This window comes from Muscardinus avellanarius (assembly GCF_963383645.1).
Source record: "Muscardinus avellanarius genome assembly, chromosome: 14".
NCBI classification, from domain to species: Eukaryota; Metazoa; Chordata; class Mammalia; order Rodentia; family Gliridae; genus Muscardinus; species Muscardinus avellanarius.
The window spans coordinates 87,591,917-87,618,279 of record NC_137800.1 but is presented as its reverse complement, the minus strand read 5'-3'; the positions used below and the strand labels follow the sequence as shown (position 1 = coordinate 87,618,279).

The 26,363-nt window shown below is 56.9% G+C and overlaps 1 protein-coding gene across 3 annotated transcripts; it reads right to left on the bottom strand.

Annotated features, from left to right (window-relative positions):
* Positions 1-842: 842 nt before the first annotated feature.
* DDR1 (discoidin domain receptor tyrosine kinase 1) lies at positions 843-25,589 on the bottom strand (the record flags this gene model as incomplete). 3 transcript variants are annotated; one of them, XM_080709904.1, is made up of 18 exons in its annotated part: positions 843-983; positions 1,074-1,223; positions 1,613-1,847; positions 2,527-2,745; positions 2,916-3,043; positions 3,176-3,420; positions 4,348-4,458; positions 5,527-5,692; positions 6,920-7,071; positions 7,151-7,246; positions 8,883-9,129; positions 9,245-9,431; positions 10,794-10,893; positions 11,118-11,265; positions 15,592-15,820; positions 16,217-16,319; positions 16,412-16,541; positions 25,428-25,589. In XM_080709904.1, 18 exons carry the CDS (start codon positions 25,587-25,589, stop codon positions 843-845), a joined length of 2,949 nt encoding a protein of 982 aa, XP_080566030.1. The 3 variants fall into 3 exon arrangements, with proteins under 3 accessions (XP_080566030.1, XP_080566032.1, XP_080566031.1); XM_080709906.1 differs by lacking the exons at positions 4,348-4,458; positions 25,428-25,589 and having other exon boundaries at positions 16,412-16,535; XM_080709905.1 differs by lacking the exons at positions 3,176-3,420; positions 4,348-4,458; positions 25,428-25,589 and having other exon boundaries at positions 5,527-5,610; positions 16,412-16,499.
* Between the last annotated feature and the right edge of the window lie 774 nt (positions 25,590-26,363).

Below are 26,363 nucleotides of genomic sequence, written 5' to 3'. Positions count from 1 at the left end.
AGAAGAGAAAGGGTTGGGGGAAAGGGTTGGGGGGGCAGATTTCACCGGTAACCCAAGAAGCCCACTCGCAGCTGTGGAAAACTCAACCTTTATTATTACCTGCCTACTGCAGGGGTTAAAATCGCCTCAAGCTAGGTCCATATATTAGTGTAAAAATCTGTCTCTCCCCCCAAAAAATGTACAAACCCCAAGTGATTATAGAAAACCCACCATGGCAGCTACGACAGGTGTCCGACCCCAGGCCCACAGGCGGTTGCTCCCTTCCCCAACCCCAATATTTCCTCCACGGAGACGTACAGTGAGAAGTGCTAGCTACGGCGGGCAGGGGAGGCGGGCAGCGATCGCCCCAGGTCCAGTGTGTCAGGGGCTGGCGGGGAGGCGGCCAAAGCCCAGGCCAGTTCCGGGGGTGGACACAGGGAACAGCTTCCTTCCCTCTCTCGTCCTTCCCACCCCCCTAATTCTCAGCCAGTGGGGTCCAGTGTGTGACAGAGAGGGGCTGCAGCCGCAGCCACTCCCCGGGAACCAGTGTTGTCCAGGGGCGCCCCAGTGTTCCAGCGGGCCGTGTCCAGTGTGTGGCCTGCATCTGCCCCCAGCCTGCCCGGGAGGGCCGAAGTCAGAGAGGATCCCGTCCACGGGGTGAGCGGCAGGAGCTAGGGAGGACCAGGAGGCGAGGAGGCGGCGGCGGCTCGGCAGGGCCAGCCCACTGCGGTCAGTCACCCACTGCGGTCAGTCACCGCCTCGCTGAGGCAACACCGGGCGGCGCGCCTGCCCCGGCTCCCCTGTATGAGCCATCCCTGGCTTCCCTCGCATGGCTCCCCGACGGGGGCAGCTGGTTGCGTGATTCACACGGTGTTGAGTGCATCCTCGGCCAGGAACCGGTGCAGCTGGGAGAAAGGCGGCCTCTGCTCGGGCTCCCGGCTCCAGCACCGAACCATCAGCTCGTACAGGCTCTGCGGGCAGGCCGGCGGCCGGGACAGGTACACCTAAAGGAGAGGCCTTTAGTCCCCGCGGTGCCAAGCTCAGCCTTCCCGCCGCCCTCCGCCCTCCGCCGCATCCCCCTCCCTGGCTCAGACCTGCCGGCCCTGGTCCCGGAAGAATTCCCCGGCGTTCTCGATGACTTGCTCGTCGGTGAGCTGCCCGAAGGGCTGGGCCCTGCAGAGCATCAGCACCTCCCACAAGGTCACCCCAAAGGCCCACACGTCGCTGGCGGTCGTGAACTTGCCCTGGCACACGGAAAGGTGACAGACAGAGGGCGTCAGGCGGCTGGGCGACCGGACTCCTCCCCGCCCGGCCCCTTCCGCACGCCCGCCCTTCTCCGCTTGGGCTCTGCCTTCCTCCCCACGGTCTGCTCCTCTTCCTTCCTCCCCACCTGCCCCACTGGATCCTGAGCCATCTCCCCAGCCTCTCCCCTCCCCACTTCCACCACGACGTCGATCCCCAGCACCCACTCCTGGCTCCTGGACCCTTCTCCCGGCACACCACTGTTCTGTGGGTTCTCGGGTCTCCTGAGCCAGAGGGAGCCTGGTTTTACAGTTATGGAGCCCAGAGGATGGAGTGAGGGAGGGAGTGAGCAGAGGAGCCTCAGCGCCCCGCCCTGCCCGCCCGCCCTCACCATGAGGATGCACTCCCAGGCCATCCAGCGGATGGGCAGCACCGCCCGGCCCTGCACGCGGTAATAGTCCCCGGCGTACAGGTTCCGGCTCATGCCAAAGTCGGCGATTTTGATGGTGTAGTTTTCCCCAACCAGGCAGTTCCGCGTGGCCAGGTCCCGATGCACGAAGTTGAGCGTGGCCAGGTAGCGCATGCCTGAGGCAATCTGGGCCGCCACGTGCAGCAGCCTGGGGTAGCTGAGGAAGGGGGAAAATGGCGGGGAGTCACTGGGGCCGGCCCCTGGCTCCTCCGTGCTTCACGTGTTCCTGTCCAGGAGAGGATGAGGAGCCGGCCCCCCAGACCAGGTGAGTCCCTCTCCCCGCGCAGAGAGGGAATGCCACACGAAGGGCAGATGCCCTCCGCCCGTCCAACCCGGGGAGGACGTGGGCTTTTTGTTTGGGGTATTAAGGATTGAACCAGAGGCACCGTGCCTCTAAGCTACACCCTAGCCCATTTTATTTATTTTTTTAGTACTAGGGATTAAATCCAGGAGCATTCTACCTCTGAGCTACACCCTGACCCTTTTTATTTGAAACAGGGCCTTGCTAAGTTGCTGAGGCTGGCCTCAAACTTGCAATCCTCCTGTCTCAGCCTCCCAAGTACTGGTGAGCCCCACCAGTTTTGTTAGGCTCGGCCATCTGAGCTCAGGGGCAGAGAGGGCAGAGGGAATTCACAGCAGGGTCCGACTCCCTTCACCACGCTCCCCATAGGCATCTCCAGCCTCTCTGGCCACAATCCCGTTACCACAGTCCCAGGCCCCTGCTGGAGCCCCAGCCTGTCTCCCACCCCACGCTCCTCTCTGCTCGCGGGCTGGGTCAGGGAGGGGAGGAGACCCACTTGCAGCTGCCGGGAACCTGCGCCTGCGCACACGGGTACCTGATGGTGGGTCCCTGGGCAGCCTCCCCGGCCCCCGGGGCCCCCTCGGCCGCCTTGTCCTCCAGCTGGTGGGCGCTGAGGAACTGGTTGAGGTCCCCGTTCTCCATGTAATCGGTAATCATGCAGAGGGGGTCGTCCTGCACACACACTCCCAGCAGCCGGATGATGTTTGGGTCCTTGAGCCGCGACATGATCTTCACCTCCTTTAAGAAATCATTCCTGGAGAAGCAAGGAGAAGGTGGGTGCGCGCCGAGGGTGGCGGTCTGCGCCCGCCTCCCGCCTCCAGCCCCAGCACACGCGCAGGCGCCCTCGCCGCCGGCCGCCCTGCTGGTCTCTAGCGTGGCTCCCTCTCATCTCCTCTCTCCTTCCAGAGGCCACCCCGTCCTCACCTGGCGTTCTTGGTGGCATCCGGCCGTAGGATCTTGACAGCGACCAGCAAGGGCTGCCCCTTGCGCACGCTGATGGGGAAGTCAAGACTGGCCAGGTCTTGGGGGTTCTCTACCTCACACAGGTGCACCTGGAGGGAGAAGGCCATTGGAGAAGGCTGCACGGTTCACCGAGGTCACAGGGTCGAACAGGGTCGCGGGCCCAGCTGGCAAGGTTCCTGGGGGATGCAGGGCCGACCCAGGGCAGACCCAGGCCTCCTTACCTCCCCAAACTGGCCCTCGCCAAGCTTCTCCTTGAAGCGGAGCCGTGACCGAGGGAAATCCACTCTGGGGGGCCCATCCCCAGCCGCCCCTGGGGGCAGCGCGGGCACGGCATAGGTGTTGCCCCCGGTGACGCCCTGCAGGGTGACAATGTCAGCCTCGGCATAGTGGGGGACGCTGTTCTGGGGAGGTGGGGGCAGAAGCGGGGCGCCCGGCTTCTCGGGCTCCATATACTCCCCACTGCAGGCTGGAGGGGCGAGGGGAGAGAAGACAGGATGCGGCGTCAGGAGCAGCCCCCAGAGCCACGGGGCTCTAGGCCGCGGCCTCCCGGAGGCGTCTCCCTGTCGGGCGAGAGACGGCCTGGCATCTCCGCTGGTTTTCCAGCCACCAGCCTCAAACCAGAGCGGGCACTGGTGTGGGAGGAGAAGGAACTACTCCAGAGAGTGTTTCTGAGCCAACGGAAATGGCTCGAAAGCCGTCAGCACGTCTCACACTAGGGATCCCAGCACCGCCCAGGAGAGCAGACAGAGGTCTTGGCTGAGAGGAACCTCTCTGTCCACCATGGAAGAAGCCGGCGCCCACCACCCCATCGCCTTCACTTTCCAAAGCCCAGTCCCTCCTCTTCTCTCAGCGCTTCACCCTGGCCTTCCCCCGCCATGGCTACCCAGCCCCGGTCCCCTAACACACTGAGCTCAAAGACAGGCAGAGACGGGGACACAGAGGGAGGCGACGGCTCCTCAGAGACAGGAGGGAGGAAGGCTGTCCTCTCAGCCCTGGGAGCCACAGGAGAGGCGACACGGGGGTGGGGGAGACAGAGGGCGGGATGTGAGCCTTCACCTCTGGGACTGCAGAGAGAGGACACAGGGGGGGCCGGGGCAAGCGCCCCGGGTGGGAGGCCCTCCTCCTCGCAGCTCTAGAGAGAGGGGAGAATAAAGGAGTTATGTGAGAACCCGGGGCCGCAGCCACCTCATCTCCAGCTCTGGAGAGCGGGAGGTGGGAGAGGAGAAGGGACGGCCGTCTGCAGGAGGAGCGAGGGGCGGCAGAGGTGGGCGAGGGCCCCGGAGCTTCCTGCAGAAGAGGCCACGGGGGAGAGGAGGGCGTGCGAAGCGGGAGGCGCCTCCCTGCCCGGTGGAGGCGCGGGGAGCCTGGCGCAGCCGAGGGCAGAGGGGCTTACCCTGGGTGTTGGTGGGTTTGGCCCAGGCGGGTGTGGGGGGGCCCGGGCCTCGAGGGGGGCGGGCGTAAGTGGCCAGGAGGAGGCGGTAGGCCGGATTGGAGAGCAGCAACGCTGTCGGGAGAAGGGGGGGGGAGACACGGGGAGGGATGAGACTCGAGGCTGGACAGACACGGAGACCTGGAACGGGGCGAGACGGGCCGATGGCGCGAGTGTACTAAGAGACAGAGACAGGCTGCGACGAGGACCTGGACAGCGGTGGGCAGCTGGGTGGATGGCGGATGCGTGGATGATAAGCCGAGATTGGATGGTGGACGGCTGAGGGTGTAAGTAGATGATGGTGGTTGGACAAATGGATGCATGAATAGAGATAAATGGCTGGAGGACAGTGTAAGTGATGGGTGGAGAGATGGAAGAAAGGAAGGAGGAACAAGCCTGGGGAAAGAAGAGGAACTGGGGAGACAGAATGAGAGGGTCAACCAGAGACAGAGAAAGGCTGTGCGACATGGAGGGAGGATGAGCCCAGCGGGGATCATGGGCTGTAGCTGGGAAGTTTTGTTGTTGTTTTTGTGGTTCTGGGGATTGAACCCAGGAGCATACTGCCTCCAAGCTACACTCCCAGCCCTACTTTGTTTTTATTTTAAAACAGGGTCTCGCTGGGCTGATGAGAGTCTTCCTACTAAGTTGCTGGGGCTGCCCTTGAACCCTCGATCCTCTAGTTTCAGCCTTCCAAGTACTGGGATTACAGGAATTCATCACCACGCCCAGCTGAGGTGGGAAATTCTTGAAAGAGATTGTATGGTGGGGATGAAGACTGACGGAGAAGGCGATTTGGGGCGCAGAAATAAGAAACTAAGCCAGGCATGATGGCGCACGCTTGTAATCCCAGCAGTTGGGAGGCTGAGACAGGAGGATCGCGGGTTCAAGGCCAGCCCCAGCTACTTAGTGAGGCCCTCCACAACTTAGACCCTGTTTCAAAATAAAGAATAAAAAAATAGGGCTGGGGTATAGCTTGGAGGTAGAATCCCCTGGGTTCCAACCCCGGTAAAGCAAAAGCAAAAGAAAAAAAAATAAAAGAAGTTGAAACTGAAGAAGACAAGAAGAAACTAGGCGAGGGGAGGAGGGAGAATGCAATAGAAACCAAGTTGAGGACAAGGGTGGCCTGGACAGGGCAAGCCTTACCGGAGCCATTGGGGACACAGGGAGCGGAGTGGGGCGGGCTCCCGCGCGGCCGGGGCTCCTGGTAAGGGGGTGGCTCCCGGGGACCCGGGCGGTTGTTGATGAGAATGGTGTCTCCAGGGACGGAGAGGTGGACCGTCAGCTCCTCTTCCAGGACCCGGCGCTCGGCCTTGTTGGGGGAATGGGCAATGTTAAGCACTGCCCTGTCCAGCCTGTATCTCCCAGTACTTGGTAATTGCCGTCCTGTGTTCCCTCTTCAGTCCTCCTGAAAGTCCTAAGCTGTAGCTCCTGTCCACCCCATTTCACAGGCAAAGAAACTGACGCTCAGCCGGGCATGGGGGCGCACGCTTGTAATCCCAGTACTTGGGAGGCTGAGACAGGAGGATCGCAGGTTCTCAGCCAGCTTCAGCTACTTAGTGAGACCTTGTTTCAAAATAAAGAATAAAAATAGGGCCGGGAGGTAGAATGCCCCTGGGTTCAATGCCCAGTGCCAGCAAAAGAGCAGAAAAAAAAGAAAGAAACTGAATGAAGCCCAGGAGCACCGATGTAGCTGCTCCGATGTTCCCTTGCAGAGTCCCAACCCAAAGCCATTACTCGTCAGCCCTGATGTGGCTCAGCACCCTGCGCTCCCTCCGGAAGGCAAGGGCTCGGGCAGCTCGAGAATCTTCCATGCGCCTCTCTTGCTCCATCCTCCACCTTTTCCATCCGGCTTTTGCCCCAAGCAGTGTGAACTGCATCACAGGCTGGAGTTTGGAGGGAGGCCGGCAAGTGAGGTCGGAGGAATGAAGGCTGGACTCCGCCAGGCTGCATCCTTGCACCGAGGTCCAGCGCCCTCTTGGGCGTGCTTTCTAGACTCCAGAGCCTGGGAGTCACCTAAGTCCCACACACCCTGCTCGTACCTCTAAAGTGGTAGCTACAGCCGGCCGTGGCGCCTGTCATCCCAGTCCTTGTGAGGCTGAGACAGGAGGGCCGCAGGTTTGCAGCCAGCCTCAGCCACTTAGTGAGGCCCTCTGCGACTTAAAACTGGCTCTGTTTTAAAATTAAAAAAATAAGATAAGCCGGGCGTGGTGGCGCACGCTTATAATCCCCGCGCTTGGGAGGCGGAGGCAGGAGGATCACGCTGGTTCGGAGCCAGCCGCACTGGCTTAGGAGACCCTGTTTCCACATAAAAAAGTTAAGAAATAGGTCTGGGAGTGTAGCCTGTGGGAGTGCATCCCGGAGGCAGAAGGGCTTCCAGGAACCCCAGTACCACCAAAAAAAATAAATTAATAAAAATAAGATAGAGCTGGGGGTACAGCAACGCCCCAACGTTCAACGCCCAGTACAGAAAAAAAAAGTGCTATCTACCCCGCCTGCCCGCCGTGCGCACGCCCATGGCCCTCCGTGCCGCGCCCACCTTGCTGAGGAGCCTCCGCCAGTGCAGCCGCCACAGCATGAGGGCGATGACGAGCAGCAGCAGCAGGATGATGGCCACCAGGCAGCCGATGACGATGGCGGTCGGGCTCCCCTCCGCCTTGGCCACGGGCTGCTGGCCCCGGGGCTCCAGCTCTGGCAGAGGCAGAAGGGTCAGCGCCATGGAGGCCCCGGCCCCATCCCGAGGCCACCCCGGGCCGCCCCGGGTGCTCACCCAAGCTGCTGGAGTTGGTGGGGGGCCGGCCAGGCGGCCACCAGGGCGCCGGCGGGAAGGTGCCGCCCAGGGCCTGCGCTGAGTCGTTCACCACATCTGGGGAGAAGGGGAAAAGGGGATCAGAGGAGGGGCCGCCCCGGGGAGGGTTGCAGGAGGAGACCGCGGGACAGGAGATACAGGGGTGACAGTGCGGGCACCGCTGGCCAGCCATCAGAGCAGGTGGTCAGATAGCTCTGGGAGTCCCTGGCTGTGGCAGATGTTAACCCTTTGCTGCTCAGCGGTGGGGAAGTGGAGGACTCCCCCGCCACACAGTGATGGGTATTAGAAGACTCAAGAGATAACAGATACAGAAAACATTTCAATATCTATGTGTGTGTGTGTGTGTGTGTGTGTATAAATATATATATTAAAATATATATATTTATTTTTTTTTGTAGTACTGGAGATTTAATCCAGGGTCGTTCTACCTCCAAGTTATACCCAGCCCTCTTTTTTTTTTATTTTTTGTTTTTTGCAGGTCTGGGGATGGAACCCAGGGGCATTCGACCTCTGGGGTACACCCCCTGCCCTACTATTTTTTTTTTGGTGGGGGTATTGGGGGTGGAACCCAGAGGCTTTCTACCTCCAGGCTATACTCCTAGACCTATTTTCTATTTTATTTGGAAACAGGGTCTCACTAAGTTGCTGAGAGCCTCACTAAGTAGCTGAGGCTGGCTTTGAACCTGTGCGCGCCTCCCAGGCACGAGGATTACAAGCATGAGCCATCACGCCTGGCTCCTATTATTTATTTTTTATTTTGAAACCGGGTCTCACTGAGTTGCAGAGGGCCTCACTAAGTAGCTGAGGCTGGCTGCAAACATGCAATCCTCCTATCTCAGCCTCCCAAATATGGAGATTACAAGCATGTACCACCACACCCAACTAGTATCTCATTATTTAACATGCAGAACTCTTCTTATTGGCTCAATATTAGTCATTAGGTGAAGGGATCATAAAAAAAAAAAGAGAAGAAAGCCACACCTGATGCCACATAACTATGATCCCAGTACTTCAAAGGTTTTGGGGGTTTTGCTTTTATTTATTTATTTATTATGATACTGAGGATAACTCAGGTGCTTTCTACCTCTGAGCTACACCGCCATCCCTATTTTATTTTTATCTTGAAAGAAGGTCTCATTAAGTTACCACGCACAGGTCTTGAACCTGCGACCTCCAGTCTCAGCCTCCCGAGTACTAGGATGACAGGTGCGCACTACCATGCCTGGCTAGGATTGCAGGTTTGAGGCCAGCCTCGGCAACTTGGCAAATCCCTCAGCAGCTTAGTGAGAACTTGTTTCTAAATAAAGAGGGCTAGGGGTGTAGCTCTGAGGGTAAATGCCCTTGGATTCAATCCTGAGTGAGAGAAAGGGGTGGGAGAGAGGGAGAGATGTGCAGGTAACTAAGGGAAGCAAGAGATTCCAACTATTCTGCCAGCCGGGCGCAGTGGCGCACGCTTGTCATCCCCGCGCTTGGGAGGCTGAGACAGGAGGATCGCGCAGGTTCGAAGCCAGCCTCAGCTACTTAGTGAGGCTCTCGGCACCTTGGTGAGACCCTGTTTCCAAATTATTCTGCCCCTGGTTGAGAGGCCATCACCGGCGATGGGGAGATCTGATGCCAGGAGTGTATTCTGGGGCACTACAGGGTCAGGAACCAATTCAGTGGGTGACCCCAAGGCTGGGCAGTGAGGGCTTACCAGAGCTGAAGGAGATTTCGCTGACGAGTAACCAGGGCCCAGCGAAGAGGAAGCGGCACTGCAGGAAGCGAGCCGCGCGGCCGCCCAGGGGCACGGAGATGACCCGGGCCCTGGGGTCCCCCAGGCTGCCGCCCAGGGCGTGGCGCACGGGCTCCCCCTCCCAGGCCAGGGCCGGGCCGCGCTTGAAGCGACACTCCACGCCGCCCGGCAGGCGGGCACCCAGTGTGTGCATGTTGTTACAGTGGACCTGGGAGGAGGAGGAGGAGGAGGAGGAGGAGGGCCTGGGTCAAAGCCAGGGCCCCGGGGCCACCCACACACGGCCACCCCGGCTTCCCGGCCTCCTGAGCACCAGCCTGGCTTACCTGCATGGCTTGGAAGGCCCTCAGCCGGTCAAACTCAAACTCCATCTCCACGTAACCACTGGAGAAGCTGTGGTTGCTCCAGCCCACGTAATCATAGCCCGGCCAGACCCGCAGCTCCTGGCTCTGCCTGAAGTCGTCCAGCCCCACCACGCCGTCTGCCAGCTGGCCCAGGCCGCCGTACTGCAGCCTGGCAGAAGGGACCAAGGAGGGAGGTCAGAAAGGAAGGAAGGAATAGCGCGGCGTGGCCCAGGTACTCCTAGGATGCTGCCCCCGCCCGACCCCACCCACCCCAGGAATCAGAGCCTCTGCAAGTCACACCACACAAAAGTGCCACCTCTAAGGCAGTCCACGAGCTATTACTGTGGCAATTCCCAACAGGTGCTCTCAGCCAAGGTGCCTTTTTCTCTACCACTGAACTAAACCCCAGCTCTGTTTTGTTTTGGTGGTACTGGAGATGGAACCCAGGAACATTCTGCCCCCAGCCCTTTGTATTTTTTTTTGTATTTTTTATTTTATTTATTTATTATTTTTGTGGTACTTGGAGTGGAACCCAGGGGCATTTTGCCTCCGAGCTACACCCCCAGCCCTATTTTTTATTCTTTATTTTGAAACAGGGTCTCACTGAGTTGCAGAGGGCCTCACTAAGTAGCTGAGGCTGTCCGCGAACCACTATCCTCCTGTCTCAGCCTCCCGAATGCCGGGATTACAAGTGTTGTATTCTTTATTTTGAAACAGGATTTCACTAGATTGCTGAGGCTGGCCTTGAGCCTGTGCTCCTCCTGTCTCAGCCTCCCAAGTACTGGGATTACAGTCATGCTCCACCACACCGGGCTTGTTTTTTCTTTCCTTTTCTTTTAGGTACTGGGGATGGAACCCAGGGGCATTCTACCTCTGAGCTACACCCCCCAGCCCTCTTTCTTATTCTTTATTTTGAAATAGGGTGTCACTGAGTTGCAGAGGGCCTCACTAAGTAGCTGAGGCTGGCTGTGAACCGCAATCCTCCTGTCTCAGCCTCCCAAATACTGGAATTACAGTCATACACCACCACACTGGATTTGTTTTTTTTTTCTTTTGTTTATTTTTTATTATTATTATTTTTTGGTTGTACTGGGGTTCCTGGAAACCCTTCTACTTCCGAGGTACACTCCCAGAACTACTTTTTATATTTTTATTTGGAAATAGGGTCTCCTAAGCCAGCGTGGCTGGCTTCGAACCTGCGTGATCCTCCTGTCTCCGCCTCCCTAGCATGGGGATTACAAGCGTGCGCCACCACGCCTGGCATCATTTTTTTTTTCTTTTGAAACGGTCTCTTAAGTTGCAGGCGCTGGCCTTGAACCTGTGATCCTCCTGTCTCAGCCTCTCAAGTACTAGGAATATGGGCGTGCATTGATATACCTGGCTCCCAGGGATGCCTTTTTCTGATTTGCACTGTGTCCTGTAGATGAATGGTTGCCCTGCTACACTCTATTCCTGGTCCTGTCCCGGGAGGCCCCACCTGACGGACCCTCCCTCCCACCGGCTCCACGTCCCACAGGGCCCATGTGCTCACCCGCCGACGGTGTACCCATCGTAGGTGGAGTCGTTGAGGTGCACCGCCTCGGACAGGTACATGGTCTGCCCCGCGGGGGCCGTGTACGACAGGAGTCCATCTGCGGCAAGGTCGAAGGGCGGAGGGCTGTTAGCGCCTGTCCCACCCCGGGTGACTTCAGACCAGGCCTGGATCCCTCCCCGGGCCCGGCAGGGAGGAGACCATGGTGGTCGGGCCCCTCCTTTCTCAGCTTCCCGACAGGAGACAGGATCCCGAATTCCCCTCTTCACACTCCCCGCCTGAGCCCCCAGGACTGCGAGTGGACAGCAGGGGCTGAGTACTCACCCCTCCAGAGGCAGCCATAGAGCTCCACCCGCAGACAGACACTCATGACCCGGTCGGCCCGGGGATAGAAGCGAACCATCCGGGCCACCATGGGGGGCCCGAGGTCCTTCAGCACCACTCCCCCAGGGTCCTCGTTACCTGAGATCACCTGTGGGCCAGGAAATGGGTTGGACGGGCGGGAAGGGCTCCAGGTTAGATAGAACTTTCTTTCTTTCTTTCCTTCCTTCCTTCCTTCCTTCCTTCCTTTCTGCGGTACTAGGGATGGAACCCAGGGGCATTCTACCTCGGAGCCCCACCCCCAGCCCTATTTTTTATTCTTTATTTTATTTATTTATTTTTTTTTGGTGGTACTAGGGGTGGAACCCAGAGGCTTTCTACCTCTGGGCTATACTCCCAGACCTTTTTTTATATTTTATTTGGAAACAGGGTCTCACTAAGTAGCTAAAAGCCTCACTTAGTAGCTGAGGCTGGCTTTGAACCCGTGCGATCCTCCTGTCTCAGCCTCCCAAGCGCGGGGATTACAAGCGTGCGCCACCACGCCCGGCTTTTATTCTTTATTTTGAAACAGGGTCTCACTGAGTTGCAGAGGGCCTCACTAAGTAGCTGAGGCTGGCCACGATCCTCCTGTCTCAGCCTCCCAAATGTTGGGATTACAAGCGTGCGCCACCACACACAGCCTTAGATAGAACTTTCTTGAGAGAGGGAAGGAATACTGGGGATTAAACCCAGGGCCATTCTACCTCTGAGCCATACCCCAGCCCTTTTAATTTTCTTATTTTAAAACAGAGTCTCAGCCGGGTGTGGTGGCACACGCTTGTAATCCCCACGTTTGGAAGGCTGAGACAGGAGGATCGCACAGGTTCGAAGCCAGACTCAGCTGGCTTAAGAGATCCTGTTTCCAAATAAAAATATAAAATAGGTCTGGGAGTGTAGCCCGGAGGTAGAAGAGCCCTGGGTTCCATCCCTAGTACCATAAATAAATAAATAAATAAATAAATAAATAAATAAATAAAAACAGGGTTGAGGGTATAGCTCTAAGGTAGAATGTTCCTGGGTTGAATTTCTAGTACCACAAAAAAAGAAAAAAAAGAACACACAGCTCTGCCAGGTGCTGCCTGACATTTGTAAAACAAGGGTCTGCAGCAGAGACCTCGGACGTGCCTCACAGCCCCGGCGGCCTGTCCCCCAACTCCAGGCTCAGCTGCTCCTTTCTTCTCTCTCCCCTGCCTGGCTCTATCAGCTGCAAATTCTGATGCCAGTGCACCGGGACCCTGCCCAGTCTCTCAGAGCCCTGCACCCCACCTCAGCTTCCCCTTCTTGCTTCACCCATTTCCTCTGTTCATTCAGGATTGCTGGCTGCGGGCCAGCTCCATGCTAGACATGTGTCAGGAGTAAAAGTCAGTCCCTTTCCTCGCAGAGCTGAGATTCCAGAGGAGACAGCTGTGAGGGACAAGAGGCAGTGTGTGGGGACTGCGCGGTGACGGAGGTCTCAGAAAAGGCCCCCCGAGGCCAGACGTGGTGGTGCAAGCCTGGAACTCCTGTACTTGGGAGGCTGAGACCCAAAGATCGCAGGTTCAAGGCCAGCCTCAGCAACTTAGTGAGACCCCCGTTTTCAAAATAAAAAGGGCTGGGGGTATAGCTCCAAGGTAGAATGCCCTGGGTTCAATCCCAGTACCAAGAAGAAAAAAAAAAAGATATCAGGTCACTATGTCATAGTGCTATTTGATTAGTGTGGTGCTAATTTTTAACTTGTTGCTGGTTACCTTCTCCACTAGACTTTTTGTGTGTATGTGATACTGGGGTTGGAACCCAGGGGCTTTTCTACCCCCAGGATACACTCCCAGCCCTATTTTATACTTTATTTGGCAACAGGGTCTCACTAAGTTGCTGAGAGCCTCACTAAGTAGCTGGGGCTGGCTTCGAACCTGTGCAATCCTCCTGTCTCAGCCTCCCAAGTACTGGAATTACAAATGTGTGCCACCACATCTGGCTCCACTAGACTATTAACTCCACAGCTGTGGGGACTTTGTTATCCTTATCATTGCTATAACCTAAAAACATTTTGGCATATCATGGCTACTTAATAGAGGAATACAGTACATATATAAAGGCTGGAGATAATAGATTAAAGAGGAGAGAGAAAATGATGGAGGGAAAAATCATCAAGAAATAATTCACAGGTTCGAAGCCAGCCTCAGCTACTTAGTGAGGCTCTCAGCAACTTAGTGAGACCCTGTTTCCAAATAAGTATAAAATAGGTCTGGGAGTATAGCCCGGAGGTAGAAAGCCTCTGGGTTCCACCCCAGTACCACCAAAAAAAAAAAAAAAAAGAAAGAAAGAATTCAATAAAATCTCCTACGTCTAAGCTGGGCATGGTGGTGCACACTTAATCCCAGAATTTGGGAGGCAGAGACAGGAAGATCGAGGCTCAGGGCCAGCCTCAGCTACTTAGTGAGGCCCTTTGCAACTCAGTGAGAACCTGTTTCAGAGTAAAGAATAAAAAATAGGGCCGGGGGTGTTGCTCAGAGGTAGAATGCCCCTGGGTTCCATCCCCAGTACCACACACACAAAAAAATTCCCAGGACTAAAAATGTATAAATTTGTAGATCAAGAGGCCCACTGAGATAAATTAGCACAATAAGGGAAAACTCATACAAGGGCACTTCAAGAAATCTAAAGTCTGAGCCGGGTGTGATGGCGCACACTTGTCATCCCAGCACTCGGGAGGCTGAGACAGGAGGATCACAGTTCGTGGACAGCCTCAGCTACTTAGTGAGGCCCTTCGCAACTCAGCGAGATCCGGTTTCAAAAATAAAAAGACTAAAAAATAGGGTTGGGGGTGTAGCTCAGAGGTACAATGCTCCTGGGTTCCATCTCTAGTACCACACACACAAAAAAAAAAAGGAAGAAAGAAAGAAAGAAAGAAAGAAAGAAAGAAAGAAAGAAAGAAAGAGAGAGAGAAAAGAAATCTAAAAGTCTGTAATCCTAATACTTAGGAGGCTGGGAAAGGGCTGGGGTGTAGCTTGGAGAGAGACCAGTCCTGGGTTCCATCCCTGGTACTAAAAGGAAAGAAAGACAAGGCTCTTGAGGAAGTGCCAGCTCAGAGGAGCTTGGGGAGAGCCTCCGGGAGAGCCTAGCGTGCCGGGCAGGGGGAGGAGCTTGCCAGGCACCAGGGAGGGCGGAGAGCAGAGCCATGATGTCCTGGCTCTGTGGGCACGGGCCCCGGCTTGTTCCAGGAACAAAGAAAAGCAGCGTAGCCAAGGTGCAGCCAGAAAAAGGGGTGCAGCCGGGGCCAGGCCGGCAGGTGGGGCAGCGCAGGCTGCACCCACAGTGCAGCTGATTTACATCTTCTAAGGTCCACTGTGTGCAGCCGGGGGATGGAGGCTACACTGCAGCCAGGAAAGGCAGAGCCGGACAGTCTGGACCAGGCTGCAGTGTTCAGATACGGGGGAGGGGGAGGGGAGGGGAGGGGGAGGGGGGCCGCAGTAGAGCAGGGAGAAGTGATAAGATTCAGGAAATGCCAGGAGGTAGGACTGCCAAAAACTGCCAAAGCTTTGGAAGAAGGTGAGAGAAAGAGAAATCAAGGATGTCGTCTTGGCTCGCCGCCTGAGCAGCTGGGCCATGATGATACCATTTTTCTGTGTATAGGGAAATGGGGGAGCACTGGGGATTGAGCCGGTGCTTTCTGTCTCTGAGCTACACCCTCATGCCTATCGTATGTATGTATGTATGTATGTATGTATGTATGTATGTATATAGGTATTTTTTTGGCTGGGATTGAACCAGGAGCATTCTACCTCTGAGCTACACCCCCAGCCCTGTTTTTTAATTTTTTGTTTGGACACAGTCTTACTAAGTTTCTGAGAACCTCACTAAGTTTCTGAGGTCGGCCTTGAACCTGCAATCCTTCAGTCTCAGCCTCCCCAGGACTATAGTTACAGGCATGCACCACCGTGTGTGTGTGTGTGTGTGTGTGTGTGTGTGTGTGTGTGTGTGTGTTTCTTTTGTGGTATTGAGGATTGAACCAGTAGCACAAAAGATTTCTACCCCACACTACATTTCCTATATTATTTTTTATTTTGAAACAGGGTCTCTCTAAGGTGCCAAGGGTCTTGCTAAGTTGCTAAAGATGACCTTGAACCTGCGATCCTTATGTCTCAGCCTCCCAAGTACTGGGATTACAGGTGTGCACCACCATGCCTGACTTGGTGGTACCATTTCTTAAGCTGAAAGGCTGGGGAAGAACAGGTTTGGGGCAGGAGTGGGAACCGGGTTCTGCCCAGGAAGTCAAGGGTAAGTATGAGATGCCCACAAACACCGAGGTGCCTGGGGGAGCTTAGTTTTGTAAAATTGGGTGCTGCTCTGAGGAGAAGCTCGCACTGGAGATGCTATCGCCAGCATATCCTCAGCTCACTATGTGGTTAAAAGTGCAGCTAGGGGAGAGAAGAGAGCCAGCCTCCCCTAGCAGCCTCACCTCCTGACCCCAGCGGTCCTTCCAGTCCATCCAGCGGTGGCCGTCCCGGGAGTAACGCAGCCGGTAGCTGCGGGAGAACTCTTTGCCCAGGCCCCCAGCATGGCGCCCCTGGGTGCCCACCAGAGCCACCAGGTGGAGCCGCCGTAGATCCACCTGCAGGTACTCCTCCTCCTTGGGAAACACGGGGCCTGCGGGGCACCATGCCCCATCCCCATCGCTGCTCTCCAGCCTGGCAGGGAGAAGGCGGGCACAGGGAACATCTGGTGGGAAGTTGCATCTGTCTCGAACTTTTTTTTTTTCCAGTACCGGGGATGGAACCCAGGGGCATTCAAACTCCGAGCAACACCCCCAGCCCTATTTTTTATTCTTTATTTTGAAACAGGGTCTAAGTTGCAAAAAGTAGCTGAGACTGTCCGCGAAGCACCACCCTCCTGTCTCAGCCTCCCAAATGCTGGGATTACAAGCTTACAAGCGTGCGCCACGACGCCCAGCCTGTCTCTAACATTTACAACGTCCTCCCACTGGACTGCGGGGGTCTCACTGGCAACGGCTCCCTCAAAAGCCTCTTCATATGGGGTGAGGGGCAGGAAGGGCGAGCAGAGGCTGCCCAGGGAGTACCAGGTACCTGCTGTGGCGGGCTGCTGTGGAGTCTGACCAGGAGCTGGACACAGAGATGTCACTGTCCGGAATGGTCCGGTCCTGCATGCCCAGGGCATAGCGGCACTTGGCTGGGTGAAGACAGGCACGTGATGGGTCAGAGTCCCCAGTTCTTCAGCCCCCAAGCCCTGTCCCTCGGGGACCCGAGATGCGGTCTTCTCACCAGGGTCAAAATGTCCCTTCATGTCAGCATCTCCAGTGGCCACCAGGATGAGCAGCAGGAGTAGAGCGGAGCGGGCCCCTGGCCCCATAGCTCCGGAGCCCTGGGGCCTAGGGGGGTGGGGGCAGCATCTCTGCAGGGGACAAAAGGGATCGCAGGCTAAATCAGTCAGGGGGAACGAGCCGCAGCCAACGGCAATAGACACACACGGGGCGGCTGCTTTGGGGATAAGAGCAGTAAAATGACAAGAATGGTCACTGTTTAACAGCACCGACTCTATTTTTAGAATAGTTGCCCTGCGTCAGACACTGGGCTAAACCCTTAAACAGAACCCATAATTTTGTCTTCACAGCCACTTTTTTTTTGTTGTTGTTGTTCACTACTGGGGACGGAACGCAGGGGCATTCTACCTCCAAGCTATACCCCCAGCCCTATTTTTATTCTTTATTTTAAAGCAGGGTCTCACTGAGTTGCAGAGGGCCTCCCTAAGTAGCCGAGGCTGGCCGCGAACCGCGCTCCTCCCGTCTCAGCCTCCCGGATGCTGGGATGCCAAGCGTGCGCCGCGCCCGGCTCACAGCCACGTCCTAAGGTAGGTTCTGTTGCTGCTGTTTATGGCATGAGAAGGAAGTGAACTGAGATCCATCAAATAGCCCACCCCATCGATAAAGGCGAAATACCCCCAGAAGCCATGGCTTTGAGCAAACGACAAATCTGCAAAATAAAAAAAAGTTTCGACAACACATCGAACAGAAAAGAGGTGGTTAATAGTGACAATAAACTAAGGGCTCTTACAAATGGATGAGAAAAAAAACAAACAACCCAACAGAGAAACGGCCAGAGCGTATGAATAGTCATTTCATAGAAGAGCCAAAAGCCCGATTGTCAACAAACATTTGTTTTTAAGTAATGAAATTCACTAGAATCAGGGAAGTACAAATCAAATTAACAAAAAAAGAATTGATTTCTGTATTTACTTATTTCTTGGTCTCCAATCCTGGGCTAACGTGATCCTTTGCTTCAGCCTCCAAAGTAGCCGGGGCTGCAGGGGCACAGCACTGTGCCCACTTTATAAAGACTTTCTTGTTTCCTTGTGGTACCTGAGTCTGAACGCAGGGGCATTCTACCTTCGAGCTATACTCCTAGCCCTTTAAAAAAAAATCATTTTTTTTATTTTGAAACAGACTCTTGCTAAGTTTCTGAGTGTCTCACTAAGTTGCTGAGGCTGTCCTCAAACCTATGATCCTCCAGTCGCAGCCTCCCAAGTACTGCGATTACAGGTGTGTGCCGCCACACCTAGCAACAAGATACTTTTCAAGGTTATAACATCTACAGGTGGCAGAAAGTGATGAAGAGGGAGCTACCGATGCTCAGTGGCAGGAATGTAGTATCACCATTTCTTTGGAGAGCTAGCTGGCAATATGTTGTCATTAACACCTCAGTCTGGGGGTGTCGCTCAGTTGTAGAGTGTTTGCCTAGCATGCACAAGGCCATAAGTTCGATCCCCAGTACCACCAAAAGAAAGGAAATTATTAATGCCCTGACCCTCGGATACAATAAGTGTTTGCTGAGCATTGAAAGTTTGCAGCCAGCCTCACAATTTAGGCCATCTGCAACTTAGTGAGACCTTGTTTCAAAATAAATGAATAAAATAGGGCAGGGGGTATAGCTTGGAGGTAGAATGCCCCTGGGTTTTTTCTACCAGTACCTCGAGTACTGGTTTTTTCCCCAGTACAGAAGGAGGAGAAGAATAATGGGGGGAGGAGAAGGGGAGGGGAGGTGGGAGGGGAGGGGAAGAAGAAGAAGGAGAAGGAGGAGAAGAAGGAGGAGGAGGAGGAGGAGGAGGAGGAGGAGGAGGAGGAGGAAGAGGAATAGAATAATAGAATGTCCCTGGCTTCAATCCCCAATACCAAAAAAATTCAGGACCCCCCCCCCCACAATCCTGAGGTCCCCACCTGACAATCTAACCAAAGGAGCAGAAGCAGCAGGAATCAAGAACAGACATCAAAGATGTCTACTATGGCACCTTTCGTGAGGACCCAAATCCTTAAGCCAAGCTAGCCCATTAGAGACCCGCTTAGAAAAAAATTAAGTTACGGTTCATAGCTTCTGTGGGGGCTATGCAAAGCGACAAAGAAGAAGCGAATCTCTGGCTTGGCATGTTTCCTTCTGCCACTTTTTTTTAATTCTTTATTTTGAAGGAGGGTCTCACTGAGTTGCAGAGGGCCTCACTAAGAAGCTGAGGCTGTCCGCGAACCATGATCCTCCTGTCTCAGCCTCCCGAATGCTGGGATCACAAGCGTGCGCCACCACTCCTAAACATGAAAAGCAAGATACCGAAATGTGAAAATGATCCCTCTTGAAAAGGAAGAATAAACACACCCCTGTGTTTGTACACAGTTGTATGGCTGGTGAGGACACGCCATAGTGAGTTAACATAAATAGAACAAGGGAAGAAAGAATAGATAAAAAAGACTAAAGGCGCCAGGCACGGTGGCGCACGCTTGTAATCCCGCATTTGGGAGGCTGAGACAAGAGGATCGCGGTTCGAGGACAGCCTCAGCTACTTAGTGAGGCCCTTTGAAAACTCAGTGAGACCCTGTTTCAAAATAAAGAACAAAACATAGGGCTGCGGTGTAGCTTGGGGGTAGAATGTCCCTGGGTTCCATCTCCACACACACACACACACACACACACACACACACACACACACACACACACGGTTAAAGACAGACTGCCTGTGGTTTGTATCACATAGCAACCAGTATATATGTATGTAAGATCATGTAACATATAAAAGAATATAAAAATTATTTTGAGCCATGCACAGTGGCACACACCTGTAATCCCAGTATTTGGGAGGCTGAAACAAGAGAATCGCAGGTTTGAGGCCAGCCCCAGCAACTCAGTGAGACCCTGTTTCAAAATAAAAAAATTTTTAAAAAGGACTGGGGCTGGGCGTAGTGGTGCACACTTATAATCTCCGCGCTTGAAAGGCAAAAACAGGAGGATCGCACAGGTTCAAAGCCCCTCTCTGGCTTAAGAGACCCTGTTTCCAAATTTAAAAAATATATAAAATGGGTCTGGGAGTGTAGCCCAGAGGTAGAAGAGTTCCAACCCCAGTACCACCAAAAAAAAAAAAGGACTGGGAATGTAGTTATAATGCCTCTGCGTTCAATTCCCAGTACCTCCCCATCATTGAGCCAGGAATAGTGGCACACACCTACAATACTAGCTACTGGGGAAACTGAGGCAGGAGGAATAAGAATTCAAGGCCAGCGCAGGCAATTTGGCAAACCTCCCATCTCAAAAATAATAATAATTTTGATTTCTAAAAAAATTAAAATGCCCTAAGCCCGGCGTGGTGGTGCACACTTGTAATTCCAGTACTTGGGAGGCTGAGACAGGAGGATCGCACAGGTTCGAAGCCAGCCTCAGCTGCTTAGTGAGGCTCTCAGCAACTCAGTGAGACCCTGTTTCCAAATAAAATATAAAATAGGTCTGGGAGTATAGCCTGGAGGTAGAAAGCCCCTGGGTTTCATCCCCAGTACCATTAAAAAAAAAAAAAAAAAAAAAAAAGAACTAAACATCTGATAAACCTGGGCCTGCTATCCTGGGCCCCTTCCACCTCAAGACCCACAACCTCAGTACCTAAGTACAGGACCCAGCACCTTCCAGTTTTACTGTCCTCTGCATCCCTGGAGGCCCAGTGTGGTCCAGCAGCCTCAGCATCTTCTGGGAGCTTAGGAGAAACCCAGAACCCCAGGCTCTGCCTAGACCTGCTGAATTTTAACACCATCCCCAGGTGTCCTGCACCACTGATGTTTGAGAATCTCTATTCCATTTTGGAGGGGGCCCCAGCAGCTCACTCACCCAAATCTACTGGCATCTCTACGACCTACTGCCCCAACTGCAGGAAAAGCTATTGTAACCCACGCCAGGGCCCTGCACACTGCCAGCTCCCACACCCCACCCCAGCCCTGTCATCAGGTATGCAGCATCCCAGCCCCGGCTCCCCCTCTCTGCACACACCCCATCCCCCAGCTCCCACTTTCAGAAGGTGGCTGCCGCTGAAGAGCCCCAGGCAGAGGAAGGGGCTGAGTTGCCTAGGAGAAGAGGGCGGGTCTAAGGACGGGGAAGTCAGGTCACCCCAGGAGGTAGGAGGAGTGGGGGACGCTCCCCCATCCCTTTGTCCTCCTCCAGCTGCTCCCACAGCGCTCCGGGCAGGAATGTTTGAGGCAGCTGAGACCCCTGAGCCTCAAAGCAGCAGCTGAGGGGGGGATGAGTGAGTTGTGGGGGGCACTCGGTTATCAAAGGAGAGCTGGAACCAAAAGACACCATGGCTAGTGTTGGGGGTCCAGCGCCCAGGTGCAGGGAGCCACTGGCGGAGACTGGCAGGGAATTCCTGGGTGCTGCTCTCCACCCCCACCTCTCTGGGAACAGCGGGGCCCTTGTTCCCCAGAGTAACCTTCACGCCTATCCCAGATGAGTCATCGAGCCAGACGAGCAGAGAGGAGCCCGGGGCACAGATACAAAGCCGGGCAGAGGCAGGAGGCAGGGGGAGGCCCAGAGGCACAAAGCAAGAGGTAAATAGGGCAGGCTGGGAAACACAGGGCACCCGGCCAGGCGGAGGGCCGCGGAGAAACTCCGCCGGGTCTGGGCAGCCCGTTCTACATCCCAGGCCACCTGGCTCCCCAGGGGCCTGCTTGACTCCACAGGCAGATACACCTAGCACAGGCTCAGAAGCCCCGTCCGAGCACACCCCCTGCCAGCCAATTATGAGCTAGGAAGGGGCCACAACACCCTGCCTCTGGCGCCCGCTCCTCTCCCAAACCCCACCTCCTACCCCAAACAACAGCCACACAGCTCTGTGTACACACACACTCAGCCACACAAACTTACTGAGCCAGCTGTGGCTAAATGTAGCACACACCATACAGCTCACAGGCAACAGCTCACAGGCAACCCCTCACGGCCCCCCAGGGACAGGCAAACACCGTCACCCACGCACCCCTGGCATCCTTCAAAGTCCAACCCTCTGGCTCAGGGCACAGCTACCATCCTCCGCACCCGCGGAGTCCAGGCGGCAGGGCCCACCTGCTCCTGCGATGGGAGACAGAGCCGGACACACGGACACGCGGACACGCGGGCGGCCCACCCTCCGACCACGGGGTGACTGAGCCCGAGGAAGCCCAGGGGGTGGGGACCGGACTGCAAGTAGGTTTCTCCACTCTCGCACACTCTGAGGCCACGCAGCCCGGACACACCTCCGCCCCTGGCCGCGGGCGGGATGGAGCCGGGCGGGGGGCGGCCCTGGGGGCCGCGGGGCGGCTCGGCAGGTGGGGGCCGGGCCGGGGCCGGGTGGGGTGCTCCGCGGCTCCGCGCACCTGTCCTTCCTTCCTCCTCCCGGGTCGAGCCTGCGAGCTGGGGCGGGGATCGCGCCCGGGCTGGGCCCGCTGGGCGCCCGCCCGCCCCGCCGCCATCCTACCTCCCCAGGCTCCTCCGGGCCTGGCGCTGGCGGGCGAGGGCGGCGGGGGCCGGGCCGGGCGGCGGCGGCGCCGGCGGGCTCGGGTGTCGGAGGCGGCTCCCGCCAGCAGCTGTCGGGGGCCTGTTCCGGGGAGCCGAGCCAGGCCGGGCGCCGCCTCCGCCTCCCGCTCCGCCCCGGCCGGCGCCCGGGTCCCACGCCCACCGCCGCGGCCGGCCCTCCCATCCCACCCGCCGGCCCGCACCCCAGCCCCGCACCCAGCCCCGCCGGGCCGCGCGGGGAGGGCGCCCGCCCTGCGCCGCCTCTTCTGGGCTCGGCTCCTGCAGGGCGGCCCCAGGGCACCGGGCAAGAAGCAGGTTCCCACAGGCCGGGCGCCCAGCCCAGCACCCGAGGAGCCCGGGTGGAGGGAGGAGCGGGCTCACCTGTCCAGCCCCACCCGCGCTTTTCTTTTCACGAGGCCCTCTCGGCGGCCCCCGCCCTCCCAGCCCAGCCGAGATGGCTCCAGAGCCTGGCGGGGGCCACTCTGCTGGCCCCTCCTCCCTCTCTCTCTCTCTCTCTCTCTGTCTGTCTGTCTGTCTGTCTTCTCCTAGACACTCTCCCCGTCTTCTCTGCAACTCTGAGGTGCAGACTCCCAGGCCCTGGTTGCCCTGGACTCCAGAGCCAGCTCTGGCCTCGGTGCAGGCAGGAGGGTCTGCTCACTGGACACGAAGCCAGGTCCATGTTGGTGGTGGGAGGAGGGAGAGCAGAGTAGGTCAGGCTCAGCCCAACAGGGTAGGAGGAAGCGCCTGGGACGGAAGCAGACTGGGCGGACAGGTGACATTGGAAAACTCTTGGGCAGTAGACAGAGGACATGGGGGTGGACAGAGAGCTTGAGGTGGGTTCCCGGCCCCGCTTAGCTCACACCCCACACCTGCCAAACACCTAGACAGTCTAGGCAACGTCACCACCACGGTAGGAGTCATTGCAGGTCTCCGCACCCTTGTGCCTCACCGCTGATAGGATCTCACACCCCATGTGCAGTTCCAAACAACCAAGTCCCAACCAGAGAGCTGCGCAAGAGCATTCCAGGAAGAGGCTGCTGGCCCTTGGGAGAGGCCAGGGCATATATATGGACACAAGTTCACAGACTTAAGGATACTAAGCTGCTGAGACCCGCTAGTAGACAGCCCCACGGTCACTGGGGGGAGTGCCTCTTGCCCTCCCAACCAAGCCCCGCAGAAGCTTCCCCCAGAGCACCTACCCCTCTGCAGACAGCGCTGGGAATCCGCCTGGGAGAGGCTGGGCCAGGGTGGAGCCAGGCTGGGGGTGGGGCCGAGGCTTCCCAAGTAACCTCACCTGGGCCGGCGCTCAGCCCCTCCTCCCGAGCTGTGCTCTGGGGAAGCCCAGGGCCTGATCCCCAGGCCAGCTACACCTCCTGGCACCCCGGTGGGACATTCCACACTTGGGGCCCTTGGTGAGCCGGGCAGAAAGGTCCTCTGGGGAGAGTGGAGGGTACCCGAGAGTCCTGAACTGTTACCCCCTCTTCTCAATCTCCCAGGAGAAATTCCCAGTAGGCGAAGCCCACCTCGCCCCAGCCCAGGGCTGGAGGAGTAAGTAGGAGGATGCTGGGCTGGGGCCCCGCAGAGTCAAGTGTCAACAGAAGCGCTGGAGCCGGCTGGAATGCAGGGCTTGGAGCCGAGATTCCCAGGGGCCAGAGAGGGAAACCCCAGCCATCCAGGGGCCCAGAGCAGGGCCCCAAACCAAGACCTCCAGCCAGCCGCCGGTGGCTCTCATTTCCTGGACCACTCCCGACCACAGAGGGCCCCACAACCTCCAGAACCCACAAATGCCCCCCTCCTGTCCTGGGCCGGCCTCCCGCCAAGCCTGTGGCCTCCCAGCCCAGGAAGGAGCTGGGGAAACAGCTGGAAAAATGGGAGAAGAAAGAAAAGCTTCAGGCCTGCGGGGACCGGCAGGACCAGAGAGGGAGGACAGACCGGATGGCCTCAAACGCACGTGTGTGCAGGCGCACACATGTACCCGCACACAGACATGCACGCGCACACATTCTGGTTACAGCCCCTTGCTGGGGTGGTGCAGCTGCTTCCGGGGCAGCAGGTTGGGTCAGCAGCTGGGAGAGTGGTAAGCCGCTGATGGGGGCAGAGTGAGGGTGGGCGGAAGTCATACCTTAATGGTGCTGAGCACAAATGGGAAACTGAGGCCCACAGTGTGACGGAGGTGGAAGAGATGGCATAGCACTGAAAGAAAGAAGAGGAGACCAAGCTCAGCTGTGGACAGTCCTGGGGAGGGGGAAGGGGAAGGGGTGCCCCAGAGGGAGGAGCACTACACAGGAGGACAGTGATGGAACACTCAGAGAGAGAAACTGGGGGTCGGAGGGGGGGAAGGAGGGGAGGACTGAGGGCTCACACAGCCTAAGGGGTAACACCAAGAGACTGGGGAGAAAAGGGAGGGACCCTGAGTGGGAAGGGAAAGAGTGGGGGAACAGGGACCTCAAAAGTGGGCCCCAGGAGGTGAGCAGACAAAGGGGATGAGAATCAAGGACGAAGGCCACAGGCCTGGAATCCCAGGACCTGGGGGGCTGAGACAGGAGGATCACAGGTGTGAGGCCAGCCTCAGCAACTCAGTGAGACCCTATTTTAAAATAAAAAATAAAGCCAGGCATGGTGGCGCACGCTTGTAATCCCAGCATTCGGGAGGCTGAGACAGGAGGATCGCTGTTCGCGGACAGCCTCAGCTACTTAGTGAGGCCCTCTGCAACACAGTGAGACCCGGTTTCAAAATAAAGAATATAGCTCGGAGGTCAAATGCCCCTGGGTTCCATCCCCAGACCCGCAAAATAAATAAATAAATAAATAAATAAATAAATAATATATGGGTGTGGTGGCGCACGCTTGTAATCCCAGCATTTGGGAGGCTGAGACAGGATGGTGGTTCACGGCCAGCCTTAGCCACTTAGTGAAGCCCTTTGTAATTCAGTGAGACCCTGTTTCAAAATAAAGAATAAAAAACAGAACTGAGGTGTAGTGTGAAGGTAGAATGTCCCTGGGTTCCATCCCCAGTATCAAAATAAAATAAAAATTAAAAGGCTGAGGATGTAATGTAGCTCAGAGGTAGAATGCCCCTGGGTTTGATCCCCCAGTACCAAACCACACACACACACACACACACACACACACACACACACACACACCAACAACCGGGAGAGAAGAGGCTGAAGGGGAGGCCAGACAAGGAGGGGGAGGACTGAGGCTCAGAACTTGAAACTAAGGGACCCTGGGGACAAGGAGTGTCCGAGGTTGACCAAGGGGAGGAGAGCTTGAGGCCCGGAGATAAATGGAACCTGTTTCTAGACCGGGGCACAAAGTCCTCTGCCCTTTCTTTGGGGACCCTCGCCGTTTGCCACACAGGCCCCCACTCTAAGGCGCACCCTTCGCCCTCCCCTCCTCCACGCACCACGAGCCAGGCCCACCTGGCCCCTCCCCTCAAAAGGAGGGCCCTGCCCCAGGCCACCAGCCACCAGCTCAGCTCCCTCCCTCTCACCTCCAGCTCCGGGGGTCTCCCGGCTCCCGATCCCCCCAGCCTCAGGCCTTTGGGGTTCCAGCTTTGGGGCCGCCGAGGCGGCCTGGCTTTGTCCACGCGTCTGGGGCCCGGGGCCCAGGAGCAGCTGCCCGGGCCAGCTGCAGCAGGCTTCGACGTGACCATGGCAACCCAGCCCGCCCCCCTCGCAGAGCCTCTCGGCCCCCGCAGAGAGGGAGGGGACAGCCTGACCAGAGAAAGGGAGAGGAGCCTGAGAGCGGGGAAACTGAACCGAAGGGAGCCCCCAGACAAAGGCGCCCAGACAAAGGGAGGGGGCGGGAGGCAGGGCCGGCGGGGACAGGGCCCTGCGGGAGAGGGGCATGGGGGAGGGGCGCTCCAAATTGCCTGGGGGTGCCCCCCCCAGACCTCCCCCGGGTCCCCAACAGTGTACCTCCGCCCCTGGGGTTCTGATTTTGCACCCCGGGAGCAGCAGAATCCCAGTGTCCCGGGGGCTGCTCAAGTTAACGGCGAGCGCCCTCCTCCCATCGCACCCTGGCTGCCGGAAGTACCTTCAGGGAAAAGGCTTCCAGGAACCCTGAGCACGGCAGACGTGCACTGGCCTGTCACCTGGTAAATAGAAACGACAGTGTCAGACAGTGAACTCTGGGATTCTTGGTTTGGAAACAGACCCTCGGAGGCAGATGAAGGTGCCTGATTGGGCGGGCGGGGTGGGGCCAGAGAGGGAGTGGAGATGTCTCTGTGGTGGGAGGCAGCCCAGCTCCGAAGGCTCAGCCATCCAGCCGGCTCCACTCCCCCCACCCTGTGGCTTCCCCAGGCTGTGACCACACCGTCCAGCCCCCTCACTAGGAGGATGGCGCCCCCGGAGTCTGGGCAGTAATGGCCAGCATCTGTCAAGGACGGGCCCATCTGCTCCAGCTATCCGACTCCACTAACACCCTG